Source organism: Papaver somniferum, unplaced genomic scaffold (assembly GCF_003573695.1).
Source record: "Papaver somniferum cultivar HN1 unplaced genomic scaffold, ASM357369v1 unplaced-scaffold_117, whole genome shotgun sequence".
NCBI classification, from domain to species: domain Eukaryota; kingdom Viridiplantae; phylum Streptophyta; class Magnoliopsida; order Ranunculales; family Papaveraceae; genus Papaver; species Papaver somniferum.
Genome location: NW_020620714.1, coordinates 10,175,888 through 10,191,819, shown reverse-complemented (window position 1 = coordinate 10,191,819; position 15,932 = coordinate 10,175,888). Strand labels below are relative to the sequence as shown.

The window sequence follows — 15,932 nt, the reverse complement described above, 5'->3', positions numbered from 1 at the left end:
AAAAAAAAAAAAAAAAAAATCGGTTGAAATCAGGAGTCCGTGCCGAAGATGGAATTGGCCTTTCTTTACATATATATAAATGTATGTTAATCAAACAGTTTATCTTCACATTCAGTTGACGTATGCTACATGTTCTTTTCTTTTTTTCCTGTTAGATGGTTCAACAACGATTCACGAACAACACTGACCAGGAATCCAGGATTCATTAATGCCATTGTTAATTTTAAGCCGGTTTTTCTTTTTAATGCCTATTGTTTCTTAATGTGCATTTAAGTGAGGAGACATGAAAGATCATCTTCTTTTCTCAAACAACACTAGCCATTATGTTTTTTGATCGGAAACACTCATCCTTGTGACTCGTTGAAGAAATCTATCTTATTGATCCTTCCAAACCCCACCTCTCAAATAACGATTCCCATCCATGAAGAAGTTAGTTTTAACCATCTGTATACCAAATTCAATGATTGCATATCCGAATAAAAACTGCCACAACTAGGTTTAGATATGCTTCCTACTTATAAGTGTGGCTCTTTAAACTAATGATTCTGGAATATAAAAAACCTCTGTATCGGGGGCCTTCATGTGATGCTTTCACTATACTGAGCCGATGATAATTACTACCAACGAAAATACCTGAAAACCGTGTCAATCTGTTTTTGTGTACTTCGAACCCTAAACCGAAAGGAAAAAGCCATTGGAGGATGATGTATTCGCCTAGCCATACTAAATCATCGAAGTCCGGCGTACACGAAATCAAAAGTACATCACCACGGGGCGGGCGGGGCGAATCTCCGCGCATGCAAAATTAATAAAAAAAAATACACATTGCGTAGTACGGGCACAAATCTAGTTTAAACAATGTTCCCAATATATATTCATCAAGAAAGTGAATCGCTCTTGTGATTCATTCATCTGTACACTGTCCTAGTTTTTCTCTTTCAGTTGACTATTTGCCAAAACCAAAATCAAAGCTCTTTTCCAGTAGCAAGTACCAGACCGAGCAGGGATATTGTCTCGTAAAGACTGTATCCCCAAGGGTGCGACGAAGTTTTTACAGCGGATGTCTGCTGGCCGAGATGCAACTTACCCGAACGTAAGAGTAGTCCTTGACACCTTCCGTGTCTTGTTCGTTTTCGGCACAGGGGTAGTGTCCCATCACTTCCATGGGATTACGCATTCACGACCATGTAGATGATGAAGCCACGTACTCCATGTCCCAGCTACAGGACTACGGGGTGATTATTCCCCTTCACGATCCTGCGAGCTGCAGAGTTACCGACGGATGTCCCCTTCCACAATTCTGCCATGACGGGTCACAATTCTGCCAGTTGACTATTTGCCATCACGTTGAATCTAAACTTCTTATGCGTGATCCATGCAACCTCGACACATACGCAATATTATTAACAAGAACATCTCCCACGTTAGTGTGTAGTTATGTCTGATGACAATTATAGATCCAGATTCCAGAAGCTACTTCACCCATTTTTAATTTTTTTGGGTATGCATCGATTACAGCAGACGTTAAAATTGTACGTGATATGCGTGATTTGCACAATAACTGGTAAGGTTTTGTTTCTTATTCTATTCCCCGGCCCACCCCACTATGTAAAGTGTCAGCCCTTCTGTCCACATTGAAAAGGAAACAATTTTAATAATAAAATAAAAATAAATCAATCAACGTACATGTGATACCATTTTGATATCATGTCACTGCCGAGAGAAATTGTTCTTGAAGAACCACAAGAAGCTAGGAAATACAATCATGTTCGATCCCATTTCACTCGCAATTTTGGCTATTCTCTTCTTTTCTGCTTATCATTTCTATATGTTCAGAAAACTCAAAGGATCTGATAATGATGTTCCGTTGGACATAAAGCTCAATTTACCACCTTCTCCACCAACCTTTCCGATCCTCGGAAACATTCATCAACTCAGCCCCTTACTTCACCAATCTTTCTACGAGTTATCTAAAACGTATGGTCCAGTCATGCTCTTAAGATTTTTCAAAAAACCCATGCTCATAGTTTCATGTGTAGAGATGGCAACTCATATTCTGAAGACCCATGATTCTATATTCTTAGATAGGCTAACTTCAAAATCTATAAAACTCATCTTCTATAATGGTTGTGATATAGCTCTAGCTCCATACGGTGAGAGATGGAAGAAACTTAGAAAGTTTTGTGTTCTTGAAATGTTGAGTATGAAGAGGGTGCAATCTTTCAAGTTCATAAGACAAGAGGAAGTTGATAAAGTGATTGAGAACATAACTCGTTCGTCTCTAGAGAGACAGACGATTAATCTGACGGAGATTATCTTCGCTTTGGCTAACAGCGTTATCTTTAGATGCTCACTTGGTGACAACTTTAAGAAAGATTATGCAGACAGATTTTCGGAGTTGATGATGAAGGCGACAAGCATGGTAATGGATTCTTTTGCTTTTGAAGATTTCTTTCCACGGCTTAAATGGATGGATACTCTCACTGGATACAATAGAAAGCTTAAGAGAACCTTCCAGGAACTAGATAGTTTTTTCGATCAAATTATCGATGATTATTTGCTTTCACCGTTACATGTAGATCATGGTTACCAAGACCATAAAGACGATAAAAGAAACTTCATAGATCTTCTGGACGCTGAGACAGATAACCTCGGTCTCAGCAGAAATAATATCAAAGGAGTAATATTGGTAAGACGAGATCATAATTTAATCAAGTACTTCAAAGGTTCATCATTAAAGTTTTTTAAATGATTTGCAGGACATGTTTGTCGCCGGAAGTCATACCACTGCAGCTATAACGGAATGGACTATGTCGGAGCTTATAAAGAATCCAAAGATAATGAAGAAAGCACAGGAAGAAGTAAGAAGCGTAGTTGGAAACAAAACTAGAGTGGAAGAGAAAGATATAAACCAGATGAACTACTTGAAATGTGTTGTTAAGGAGACCTTAAGACTTCATGCACCTGTACCGACTGTGGTTCGAATGAATTCCTCTGACAGTGTCAAAATAGGAGGTTATGATATCCCATCAAACACAGGGATATTCATCAATATTTGGGCAATTCAGAGGAATCCCAAATATTGGGACAAACCAGAAGAGTTCTGTCCTGAGAGATTTGAAAGCAACCCTATTGATTTCAAGGGTCAAGATTTTGAATTCATTCCATTTGGATCTGGAAGAAGAGGGTGCCCTGGAGTGTCATTTGGTCTTGCAGTGGTGGAACTTCTAGTTGCCAATCTCTTGTACCGGTTTGACTGGAAATTGCCAGGTGGTGCTTCATATGAGGATCTAGACATGAGTGAAGATTTTGGGATGGGTACTTGCAATAGGAAGATTCATCTTCATGTTATTCCAACATTATTTCATCCTGCTGCTTCTTCTTAGTTGTGACCTAATCAAATAAGTACGTGAAACATGGATCCAATCCATCCGGTGAAAGGACTAGGTTAAATACTAGCCACGCTTATACATTTTGCAAAAGCAGTAAGTAACAGAACCTAACTTACTTGCCTAGAGTCAGTTAGTCAAGAAATGAAGGCATAAATGGTGAAGTTCTTTAAGGATGTGAACTGTTTTAAAGTTTATTCTGGATTTTTGAATTTGAGTCAAGGGTGTATAGTGAATTCAAGGTTGTGTTATACTGGAAACTATCACCACCCATATTGGTTCTCGATTAGATGAAGAGTTCCATTTTTCTCTTTTAATATAGTATTCCGGAAACAGCAGATTGGTTCTGTCAAAACATCTGTTTAATTGTCGAAAACTTGTCGTGTAGTATTTAACGCGTTATATGACAGACATGGAAGGTTTTCAAAATGCCTAATCTAGTATATATACTTCGGACCACTAATTAAAAACATTGGACGACGGTAGCAATTTGTGAGTCATGATGTAGCCTTTTGATCATTAAACAATCTGTGTCCAGAACTCGGAATGTATTTTCAGCCGCGTGCAAGCAGTGGTTGCATCTTTTTGGACTCTTTGAATCACAATCATAAGCTTGATGGTTCAACTTCAACCATGTTTCCTCATCAGTATCTAGTCGTACTCACTACATCTTGTTTCCCTTCCAAAAGAAGAAAAGCAATGATAAACATATCAGAAAGTCAGACCCTTCCACCAATTATGCATGGTTGCCCCTTTTTTTGTGGATGATGGATCGTAGACATGGTATTTATATGGTGAATTAATGACCTAATTAAATAATGATGTTTATCATTATCAGCGGTTGGGGATGGGAAATCATTTTCTTGAGCCATCCTCCATGTATTTTTGACTATTGACCTGGCCGGCCGACTGGTCCCACTATATATACTTCAATTTATCAGTCAATAAAACGAAATTTTCATTAAACAAAAACCAAGGGGCACAAGAGACTTGTACCCCGATGAGATTACAGGCGCCAGAAAAGAAGAAGCAAGAAGTATACAAAGGAAGAAGAGAGTAAAGAACGGAGAAAGAAGAGCGAAAGAAAATAGAAGAGAAAAGAAAAGAAAACGGACCAAAACATAGTAGGAGATAATCTTTGGGGGATCATGTCTTCCGCTGCAATTAGTGAACCATTGCTTGAGTTTCCACATCAAGTACTTAATCTTTATTATCATTATTGCATTATTGGATTTGTATAAAAGTGCCATAATGTTTAGATATGATCACATATGGATTACTGGATTCATTTGAGGTTTTACATAGGGAAACAGAAAGGCGAAAAGACATTATACATTGAACTAGTAATCCCTGGTGTGGTTACCAGTAGCTTCGATCGACCCACACCAATCAATCAACTATATAATGCACTTATCGCATTAATATCGTCTGTAGTTGGTTTCCTCTTTTGTTGTCCACCTCCAATGCCAGAAAACATAACTGCATTTGTGTCCGAGCTATGACCAAGCCCTAAAACATGCCCAAGTTCATGAAGACATAATGATTCTAAATCAATCATGCTTTGGTCAGGATTAGAGCTCCAGTTTTCGTCTGCATCCAGATGAGCCTCTTCACCATCTGGTCCAGAAGCATGACCGAGAACTCCTAAAGGGCCATCAAAAGGATTACCACCACCATGAACGAGCCTGTGGAATCGCATCATAATGTCATTAATTTCTCTAAACGATGTTGGTACTCTAAACCTGAAGTTACTCACAGCTGACCATGAAGAGAGAGCTCGTATGCTGGCAGATTGAAGGGTTGCCGAGTCAACATTTGCTGCAGCAGAAGAGCGGAACCGATAGACGAGTTCCATCTTTGTCCATTATGGATTCTCAGTGAGAAATCTATAATGCGAGACAGTGTGTAAAGATCCATTATGTTTCCCATGATCATGATGATGATGTTTCATGCCTGATTTCATGGAAGTTGCGCCGTCTTTTGCAATGTCAGGCACACTACACCTGGGCATCTTCATTTGTTTCACTGTCGAAGTGTCTAAAATTCCACTAGTCTCCAGATTATAATTGAGTTGATAAGTCTTGATTGCAGATTCTAAGATATCATCAAACTCATCGTGGTTTTCATTCCCACTCTCGACGTTCAGATATCCAAAGTTTTTGAGATACTGTTTAGCTTCATGCAAGCCTTTTACCGTCTCTCCTTTCTGACACCCCTCTAGTTTGTTAATGTTAGAATACGGGCATCCAACTCAAAACCAATTGGCAATGAGTGGAGAATCCCTATGAAATATAAATAGCAGGATCTTATATTGCCCAACAATATGGGACTAATAATCTCAACACGTTCCCTCGCGTGTAGCCTCGTTGAGTCTAACACGTGGAACAATAAATCGGGTGACACGGAGTAAGGCACGGTCAAATGACTCGTCGCAAATAGCATGTTTTGATACCATATTAGAATACGGGCATCCAACTCAAAACCAATTGGCAAAAAGTGGAGAGGCCCTAAAGATTATAAACCACGAGATCATGAATTTCCCAAGAATGTTGGACTAATAATCTCAACACGCCCCTCACATGTGTGCAGTCCCTATTGGATACTCTTCACCGAGAGTTTGCTCTTAAAGATCTCGGTTCTCTTTCTTACTTTCTTGGAATCGAGGTTACAAAGGTTGGGAATGGGTTATTTCTTTCTGAGCGTCGCTACATTGAGGAACTTCTTGTTCGTGCTAATATGAGCTAAACCGGTTTTCACACCTTTTAGTTCATCAACTGATTTGCATCCGGTGAACAGTCCTCTTTTGGTTGATATCACTATGTACGGAGGCTTAGTCGGTGGACTTCAGTATCTTTCTATGACACGTCCTGATATTTCCTTTGCAGTGAACAAGGTATGTCAATATATGCATCAACCAACCGAAGCTCATTTTCTTCTTGTTAAGCGTATACTTACATCATACCTCCACATTTGGCATTTTACTGCGTCTGGTTCATAATTTGCGACTTATTCTCTCGGCCTATACGGATGCTGATTGGGCTGGTGATCATCTTGACCGTCGTTCTACGAGTGGTTATTGTGTCTATCTAGGTTCTAATCTTATTTCCTGGAATTCTCGGAAGCAACGACAATTTCTAGATCAAGTACCGAAGCCGAGTACCGTGGTTTGGCGATCGCTACTGCAGAGTTAATGTGGGTTGAATCACTTCTTCGTGAACTTCAAGTTCCTGTCCAATTTCCTCCCACTCTGTGGTGTGATAACATAGGTGCTACTTATCTAACAATGAACCCAATTTTTCATGGCCGCACGAAGAACATAGAAATTGATTATCATTTTGTTCATGAGAGAGTTCAAAGTAGTAAGCTTGATGTTCGTTTTGTCTCTTCCAAAGATCAGGGTTTCTGATGTGTTTACAAAAGCTGCTCCAAAAGATCATTTTGTCTTCTTCGATCTAAGCTTAATGTTGTTGATCATCCGCTTCGATCGAGGGGGAATATTGGAACTATTTCTGGAGTCACGTAACTAGCCACGCGTACATAGAGTTTCCTTTGTTAAAAACTTGTGCTGTACAAGTAATACCCGTATATATCTCGCATCTCTTGTAACCCAAGAAAAGTTCTGTAACTTTGTAGTCAATAAATACAACAGTTTTTCTTTGTGTTTCTCATCCATGAACACCCTAATTCTAAGTCTCAACTCTTAAGAAATCCAAAGGGTTGAGTTGAATCTGTGTGGGACAGAGTTGGGTATGGATAAATGGCTAACACCAAGAGAACTAACAATATCAAGTTCCCCACTAGCATAATGTTAGCCAATGCAAGAGGACACTTGATATTGTTTCTGTTTCGGAAGTTTTGAATTTATAAAAGATTTGAATAGGAAAGTTAGTAATTACTCAATAAACTATTCAACATAGCGGCCCTAAACAGCTATCAGTTAGCGTCTGCCATGTTCATACTATTTGATAATAAACTTATTCATCAGTGTTAGCGGTAGATCATAAACAGCGATTGGTTCGTGTCAGAAAAAAAAATGACGCATTTAATTATAAGTCAACTAGTGCTGGTGCATGCAGTTGATTGCACTAGCGGAAATGATGCTTTTGATATCTACGTGTTACCTGATATTCTCCGAAGACCGTTTCCCCACCTATATGACCCTCGTTCTATAATCAAAGCACCGGCCAAGACATTACAAACTTATTCGGACATTATTTGCGTCCGAGGACACATAGAGATAGGTCGATACTAATTTTGTCCTCATGCTAATCACCTACGTTCAGAATCTACCTAGATAGTCAGATAGGTACCTATTTTGTCATAATTCACAGAATCTAGTCGACGAAATTAAACTTTACTAAAATTTTAATTCCTACAATATGTCCTTAATAATTGTGGACACACGAACTACGCGGGGGTCCGAATGCACACAATCAATCATTAACGTCTAAAGAGATTACGATGATGATATCCTGATGTGGATTCATTGGCTCAAAACCTTCGGGTTTATCATGGCCTCCTCCAACTACCCCGTGCGTGGCGATCATGCATGGGATACAAGTATTAAAGGAAAACAAAACATATAAGCGAATACGTGCGGAGCTAAATGAATGTAAAGTGCTGAAATGTAAATAAGACCAAGGTTTACGTGGTTCAGCACTAAGACCTACATCCACGGGGTTTGTTGTTCTACTATATTACTCACGGTTACACGAATAGTTGAATGACTTTGGGTTTACATGTTTCTCTCCACTAAGGGATTAACTTACCCTTACTATTCTCTCTCTCTCTCTCTCCTTCTCTCCTGATGTTTTTTCGATCCCCTTTCCTCTTTGTGGAGATTGGGTATTTATAAGGTTGGAACGTGGGACCCATCTCTGAAGACCGTTGGAACCTTATCTTCTCGTGTCCTTGCGTCCATCACGCGGAGGTCTGCGTTTCCCCCTCGATCCCGCGGAGGAATCTTCGCTCGTTCCACAGGTTGGTCGACACGTGCACTGCTCAGAGTGTTTAATGCGGGTAGTTGAGGGGTCTGCTCGTGTCAGACAAGTGTCTTCTGCCCCTGTCAGTCCGTGTCAGCTAACTTTCTCTCCGCCGTTGATCTTAGCCCCTCTTCTGGGGATGAGATAAAGCAACTCCTCGGGGTTTATTTGGTGCTTCGCGACGCATCATGTTTTGATGTTTCGGCTTGCATGCTTTCCACGTACCTTTCTGTATACACGTGTCCGATAGTGAGATATATGTGTACACAATTTGCCCCTTTTCTTCGGGCTTAAATGGCTAATGGGTGCCTTGAAGAAAAACTATCGTTGCACATTCTTCTCACTCCTAATAACTTCTCCTAGATACTTGGGCACGTCTTTTATTCGTGCATTAACTGCTTATGTAACGGGCACGTTTTCCTATTTCTCCCTTAATTTCCTCTTTTCTTTCGGGTATTTTAAGGATAGAGAGGAAATTTAATTTCATTCTTCCTAAACACTCTCTCAGTTCATTCTTCCTTTAAATTTCCTGCCTGCCTTTATTGAACCTGTGACCTTAAATTCTCTGTCAGTCTTCATTGCACCTGCGATCTTAAATTCTGTCAGTCTTCATTGCACCTGTGATCTTAAATTCTCTCTTCATTGCACCTGTGATCTTCTACTTGTTGTTTTTGCCGGTGAGTTTTTCTTTTCTTTATTTCACTGTTTTATGCCGTGTTGATTTGTGAATTTTCTGCTACTGTTGTTCCTTGTTTGTGATGAAGAACTTTTTCTGATGCTTGCATACTAGTTTGCCCCTGTTCTTCATCTTAAATTAAGGAAGCCATTACTTCGAGGGTGAAATATTGAGCATGTATCCTAATTTTAGGGTTGCTATGTTATCGTGGTTGTATTGCTATGGATGTGTTTTTTTTTTTTGATTTTTGGTTATCGTGTGTAACTTGTTCTTGATTTTATTCTTTCCGCAGCCATGTCTGACCGTCCGCGGCCAACTTATGAGACTCCTGATTCTAGGTTGTCGAGATCTCCTCAGCGTCGAGAGTCTCAAGATGATGTTCGTCGGAGTCGAGTTTCTTCTGGAGCGAAAGCCTCGTCCTCTCGGGAAGAGATTCCTTCGATAATTCCGTCTGGTTCACGAAGAGTCTTTAATCACTCAATGGTGCGTCCTCGTGAAGATACTAGGAGTACGCAGGCTCCGCCCCGCGCTGTTGCTTTTGACGTTCCTCCTTTACGTTCGTTAGTGCCCGAGCATCATCTACGGTCTTCTCCAACTTTTAAAGGGAAGAATACAAAGGGCGTAGATCCTAGGGTTGAATCTTCAAAGAATCCCCCCGTGAAGAGAAAAGCGTCTGAAGCGTTTGTTAGTTCGTCCGGCCCCGCCGAGGAGGATGAGGCTGCTCCCTTGATACACAGTGTCTCTGTTAGCAGGAAAAAAGTAACCTTCAAGCATATCGATCTTGAAATATTCAAGGAAAAGCATGAGCTTCAAGCCTTCGGGGTTCGTTTCTATGCCCCCGAGGATGATATTACGTATGAGCTTATCTCCAAGTACGAATTCGATGAATTTCATTTGTTAACGACGGTTGGGGCCTTCGAGGCTGGTCTGATGCTGCCTTTGTACAAATCGGGTGATTCCTTTTACTACGACGTGCTCGCTAGTCGTGAGGGTTCTTCCACCAATACTCATAGCCGTTCCGTATCCCAACTATCGGGAAATTATCTTCGCGCCCTGAAGGAATGTTATCTGCGGAGTAAGGGGGAGACGTCGATGACTTGCTACGTCCCCAATCCCTTGGAGAAGGAATGGTATACTCCTGAGAATTTCAATAACTCCTTCGGTGATTACGTCAATAGTAGGAATCGCAAGCCGTGGAGTGTCAGCCTTCGGAATCTCCCTGCTCCTCGAGGCGAGATTCGTCTGTTAAATGAGGTCAGCGATGCCAAGCTGAAGTATGTTCCTGGCACGGAGGCGTCCAGTCGTCGGAAACTCTTCCCCGCGCGAGAAAGGATCAAGCGCGATCATGACTACGAGTGGCACGCCACTGTTATTGAGATAGTTGGTCCGTGGGCTTACGGTTGGATTCCTGGTCCCCGCGGATGGCGGCCTACCGAGAATAGTAAGCCGCGCGAATCTCCTCCTGTTCGCTATGGAGATTTCTGCCCCTGGCGTCTGAACTTTGCGGGCATGAATTTTCCTTATGCCCTGGATGTCGTAGAGGGAGACGAGGAGGATGGTTCCGGTGCTATACCCCCACCGAAGAATATCTCAGCTGCTCAGGTACGCAGATTCTAGCTGCGCTTCGTTTTTATAACTTCCATCAGACGGGAAAAATAATTCCTTTTGTGGTGTCGGTTTCAGGTATTGAAGAAGAAAAAGATTAGGCCGAAGCAGTCTTCTACTACGGTGATGGGCGAGGTTGAGGCCCAAGAAGAAGTTACTAGTCCAGTGAACGAAGAGTTTGCTGAGGACGAGATTACAGATGGGGAGGAACGTACTGGTACCTCCCCTATCAATGTCGAAGAAGAGGTCTTCGCTGGTCACGCTGGTGATGAAGGAAGGAACAAAGATGTGGTGGCGGATGATATTGTCATCGGGGATGTTTCCGTCCCTGCTGGTGATGTCGCGGATACCCTTCCCACTTCTCAAGAATTTTCTTTCGATCGGATGTATTCCACGGGGGAGTTCTTTGACGAAGCCCTCGATTTTCCCGAGGACTTCTCTTTACTTTCCCCTAATGATAATTGGGATGTTCTTGGTGGTGATGGTAATGGGGATGCTACTGTAGGAGGTGTTGGTGCGGAGGAGCCTGTTGTGCATGTAGGCGCGGAGGAGCATGCCAACATTCATGCTGAGGGGGTCGAGTCAGAGAAAGGAAAATCTGTTGTTGACGCGCCCGCCGATAGTCTTCCCTAGTCGCCGATGTCTGAGGGTGAGGACGCCATCATGAGTTGGTTTAAGGAGAAGAATCTTTTGTTTGTCTCTCATCCCGCTCCTGTGGTTGTTGGGGAAAAGGAATCAACCGCGTATACCCGTCGCATGATGGAGATGTCTTCGAAGGCGCAGGTGTCTGAAGCCTGGGGAAAAAGGTTGACTGTTCCCGAAGCTACCCTCGTACCGGAGCCTCCTACTTCCGTTGCCGATATGATGGCTATTGCCGACGGGTATCAATATGGCTTTCCGCAGCAATGTGTGCTGGAGGTAAATTTTCGTACATGTTTGTACGTGAAAATCGGACGCTTCGGTTGAATAATGTTTTGTCATCTTGATGTGTAGATGATGAGGAGCGAGCATTGCAACCACGTGCTGTATCAGTTCTTTAAAGCGAAATCTCTGAAGCTCGAGGCTAAGCTTCGTCACCGGGAAAAGGAATTATCTGCGGCTGAGGTGGAAATAGAAGAGCTGAAGAAAAGCCTTAAGGAGAAAGAAAAGCTGGGTGAAGCAGAGGCTGATCTTCGTTCAGAACTTATTGCAGTGCGCGCTGAGTTAGAGCAAACTCGTAGCCAAGTTTCCACTTTCACAGGTTTGGTTCTTTTCCCTCGCCGTATGTCGTTATTCTTTTATCTCTTAGTTGTTCTGTCTGAGTCTCCCCACCCTATGTCCAGTGGGTGGCATCCCCGAGCTGATATGGCTTCGAAACGAAAGAGCTCGGCAAAAATCTCGTATTAGAGATTTGGTTGAGAAGATTAAGAGTGAGGCTAAGAAATGGGATGCTCGGGCTGAGGTATGGCGCGCGCGGCATGTTCAGATGGTCGACATGCAAAATCTGTACAACCATGATCGTGCTTTATTTAATGGCACACTGTTGTGGACCAGTGATAATATGCGGGAAGCCCGTGAGCGTACTTCCTTGTTGGAATCTAGGATTCAGCTATTGGAAGAAGAATTACAGACGGCGCGATCCATTCCTCTTTCAGGGGTCCAAGATAATATGCTCGGTCTTGCCAGGGAACGAGATGATGCTCGTGCTGAAGTCTACGCTCTCAGCAATGCTCTTGCCAGCAATGCTCTTTCCCGGCATATCCCTGTTTCTAGCGCCAAATTGTGGACACACGAACTACGCGGGGGTCCGAATGCACACAATCAATCATTAACGTCTAAAGAGATTACGATGATGATATCCTGATGTGGATTCATTGGCTCAAAACCTTCGGGTTTATCATGGCCTCCTCCAACTACCCCGTGCGTGGCGATCATGCATGGGATACAAGTATTAAAGGAAAACAAAACATATAAGCGAATACGTGCGGAGCTAAATGAATGTAAAGTGCTGAAATGTAAATAAGACCAAGGTTTACGTGGTTCAGCACTAAGACCTACATCCACGGGGTTTGTTGTTCTACTATATTACTCACGGTTACACGAATAGTTGAATGACTTTGGGTTTACATGTTTCTCTCCACTAAGGGATTAACTTACCCTTACTATTCTCTCTCTATCTCTCTCCTTCTCTCCTGATGTTTTTTCGATCCCCATTCCTCTTTGTGGAGATTGGGTATTTATAAGGTTGGAACGTGGGACCCATCTCTGAAGACCGTTGGAACCTTATCTTCTCGTGTCCTTGCGTCCATCACGTGGAGGTCTGCGTTTCCCCCTCGATCCCGCGGAGGCATCTTCGCTCGTTCCACAGGTTGGTCGACACGTGCACTGCTCAGAGTGTTTAATGCGGGTAGTTGAGGGGTCTGCTCGTGTCAGACAAGTGTCTTCTGCCCCTGTCAGTCCGTGTCAGCTAACTTTCTCTCCGCCGTTGATCTTAGCCCCTCTTCTGGGGATGAGATAAAGCAACTCCTCGGGGTTTATTTGGTGCTTCACGACGCATCATGTTTTGATGTTTCGGCTTGCATGCTTTCCACGTACCTTTCTGTATACATCAAATTTAGTGACAAATTTTTTTCCATCAAAGAGTTTTTTATCAGAAAACATATTTACATGCGACGAAACGCAAAATTGTTACTATAAATATTCTTTTTGCGGCAAAAAAACTATTTCGTCTTTAGAATTGTCACCGAAATTATGGATGACAATAAAAACTTGTCACAATTTCGTCCGTCGCCAATGATTTGTTCAACGAGAATTTTGACAGTTACGAATTTTACTTATACTGACGATGATAGACATCGGTCTCAAAAAACATAATTGGTAACCACTATTTTGTTTTCTCGTTAAAAATATATAAGGTGACAATACCCGTCGGCCGTTAGTAAAATTTTAACTACGACGAGACAAGACTTTGTCTCCATAAGGTTTTGGCGTATAAAATACTTCATCACGATATAAATGTTAGGAGAGAAATAAAATGTTGATGATATCGTGTGTTTTTTTGCGGTAAATAAGAATAGTCCCTGAAAATAATATTTACAATGACCAAATTTTAGATACAACAAAAAAAATTCGGTGACTAAATAATTTGTTGTTAGGATTTCTTATATATTATAGACAAAAAATAGTTGTCAGTGAAACATGGATTTACAACCGATCCGGCTACGATGTGGTCGGGCCACATACTCCAATCAGTGAAATAGTTGTTAGTGAGATTTTTATTCATAAGGTGGAAATAGTGAGTCCGGTAAAGAATGACAAAGAACGAAAAGTATGGTTCAATAAAAAAGAGATTATAGTGGAAATGTAGTTGCAATGGTTTCAAATATACAGGTATTCTATGTGTACATGTTGTGAGAGTACTTCTCTCAAGAAGAATTTTGGAGATTCTGGCACAGTATTTTCTAAAAGGGTGGTCTATGCATGCTAAGGATGGTTTCTTAATAGATAGTTCAGGTCCAACAGAGTACTTGCATTAAGAAACCTGCCATTGGTCTATGCCATTAAGAAGTCCCTTATGCTTTTCTCGCCAAAATGAGAATTATTTTTTTCTCCTGTTTTGTTCTAACAACATATATAAGAGCTACTCAATATAGGAGTTACTTTAAGGAGGGTATTAAAACAGAACTTCTCTAGCTAGCTATGAGGCTCTGTAGAACAAAATATAATTTGGTAAACAATTTTTAAGTGGATGACATGAAAATTTGATAGTTGCCCAGCTGGAATTCAGTTTGCACTAGTGTTCTCATAATCATAAGCAAAAGAAAACTTTATTAGTTCCTTAATGCAAGTTTAATACAAACCGAAAACATTTCCATTGATAATTTCATAAGCCTCCGTGAATTTGAATTGGCGGCCTACAGATGCAACATATGCATCCATATTGAAGCCCCACAATATTTTTTCATATCGTGAACAACAAAACCGTATGTCCTCGAACCTTTCTGATAGACATTGTGTCGTTCTTCCTTGATAATTACCATTTAAGTCGACAAATAATTGAAGAACGCCATCCCAGAATGCTGACGTGCTCTCTTCCATTGTAGTTTCTTCTAAGCAAACAAGATAGGCCCTGCAAAGATCATTATCTTTTGCAGTTGTGAAATTCATTACGCACTCGGTAAATTAAGAAAACAGTGTGACAAATAGGAAGATCTGTATAGAAAACATATATAAAAAGAACATAATTGATTTTAATAGTAAACATGCTAGTTTTGGGGATACAGTTTTGTCAAAATGTGTTGGTCCGGTCTTGGGATCAATGCTACTTTGGGGGATCTATGCTAGTTTGAAAGTAAAGAATGTTTCTTACACTATCATCTCGATCCAGTCCTGATTCAAATTGCGCATTATGTGCAGCAAGTTCAAATTGCGCATTATGTGCAACAAGTTGAATGGATAAATTCTTTGTAAGAAAAACAAAATTGGAAAACGAGATTCAGATTAAGAGGGAAGAGAAAGGGATGAACTTTCCTTCTCAATGGATCGAGAAGGAGATAAACCAAGACGATTTTTTCACCTTTACATTTGTTTCATGGATACTGTGTTTGGACCATATCCATTTACCAGCCATACTGGAGAACCAAATACACAGCTTTAAAAGCAAACCCTTGATCTGTGCTAGTTTTATGCAGCCTTTCTAGTAGTTTTGCTAAGAAATTGGTGTTGCTGAGCTATAAAAAATGAGTATTTGGTTCTCTGTTTTAAAAATCTTGTGTTTTATAGCTCTACTCGTGGCGAAGGTGGTATTCCCACAAAGCCATAAATAATATACATGAAATTCCAATAAACTTATAAACCACGTAAACTATAAAACAAGATTAGAATAAAAATAATTTAATCAAACTAAGAATAACACAAAGCTGCATCCACAGATTAGGTAACTAGTTCGAGAAAAATATAAAATAAAAATGAATATCTATCGAGTTTCAAGTAAACTAGAAATGAATATTAAGTTTCACTCAAAAATTAACAATAAGGAATTATTATTCTAGATCCGAGTCAGCTTCTTCAGGCACAATCTCCTCGGGCTCTACCACATCATTGTTATAGTTAAACAATGTTTCGTCGTCTTCTTCCTCATCCTCCTCATCATCATCCTCGGCTAGAACGAGATTTGCATCTAACATTTCGAGTTCAACATCATTATCTCTATGACGTATAGTTGCCTCATTATCATCTTCTTGAACAGTGGTTAAAAGCAACGGACCCTCTTTGTTCTGGTGGTATGCCTCTTCAATAGTT

The 15,932-nt window shown here is 40.9% G+C and overlaps 2 protein-coding genes across 3 annotated transcripts; one reads left to right on the top strand and one right to left on the bottom strand.

The window, feature by feature from the left end:
• Nucleotides 1-1,720: 1,720 nt before the first annotated feature.
• Nucleotides 1,721-3,756, top strand: LOC113329429 (cytochrome P450 71A1-like). Of its 2 annotated transcripts, none has more exons than XM_026576302.1 (2): nt 1,721-2,422; nt 2,760-3,756. In XM_026576302.1, the coding sequence occupies exons 1-2, from the start codon at nt 1,766-1,768 to the stop codon at nt 3,384-3,386; spliced, it is 1,284 nt and encodes a 427-aa protein (XP_026432087.1). In that variant the 5' UTR covers nt 1,721-1,765; the 3' UTR covers nt 3,387-3,756. The 2 variants fall into 2 exon arrangements, with proteins under 2 accessions (XP_026432087.1, XP_026432086.1); XM_026576301.1 differs by having other exon boundaries at nt 1,721-2,689.
• A 1,026-nt stretch (nt 3,757-4,782) lies between these two features.
• Nucleotides 4,783-5,244, bottom strand: LOC113329836 (metalloendoproteinase 1-like). Its single transcript, XM_026576661.1, has one exon. The coding sequence runs from the start codon at nt 5,242-5,244 to the stop codon at nt 4,783-4,785; it is 462 nt and encodes a 153-aa protein (XP_026432446.1).
• Between the last annotated feature and the right edge of the window lie 10,688 nt (nt 5,245-15,932).

Coding starts and splice junctions, on each gene's coding strand:
- LOC113329429 (XM_026576301.1), top strand. CDS start 1,766: ATGTTCGATCCCATTTCACTCGCAATTTTGGCTATTCTCTTCTTTTCT. Junction 2,690..2,759: donor ATATCAAAGGAGTAATATTG/GTAAGACGAGAT, acceptor AATGATTTGCAG/GACATGTTTGTCGCCGGAAG.
- LOC113329836 (XM_026576661.1), bottom strand. CDS start 5,244: ATGGAACTCGTCTATCGGTTCCGCTCTTCTGCTGCAGCAAATGTTGAC.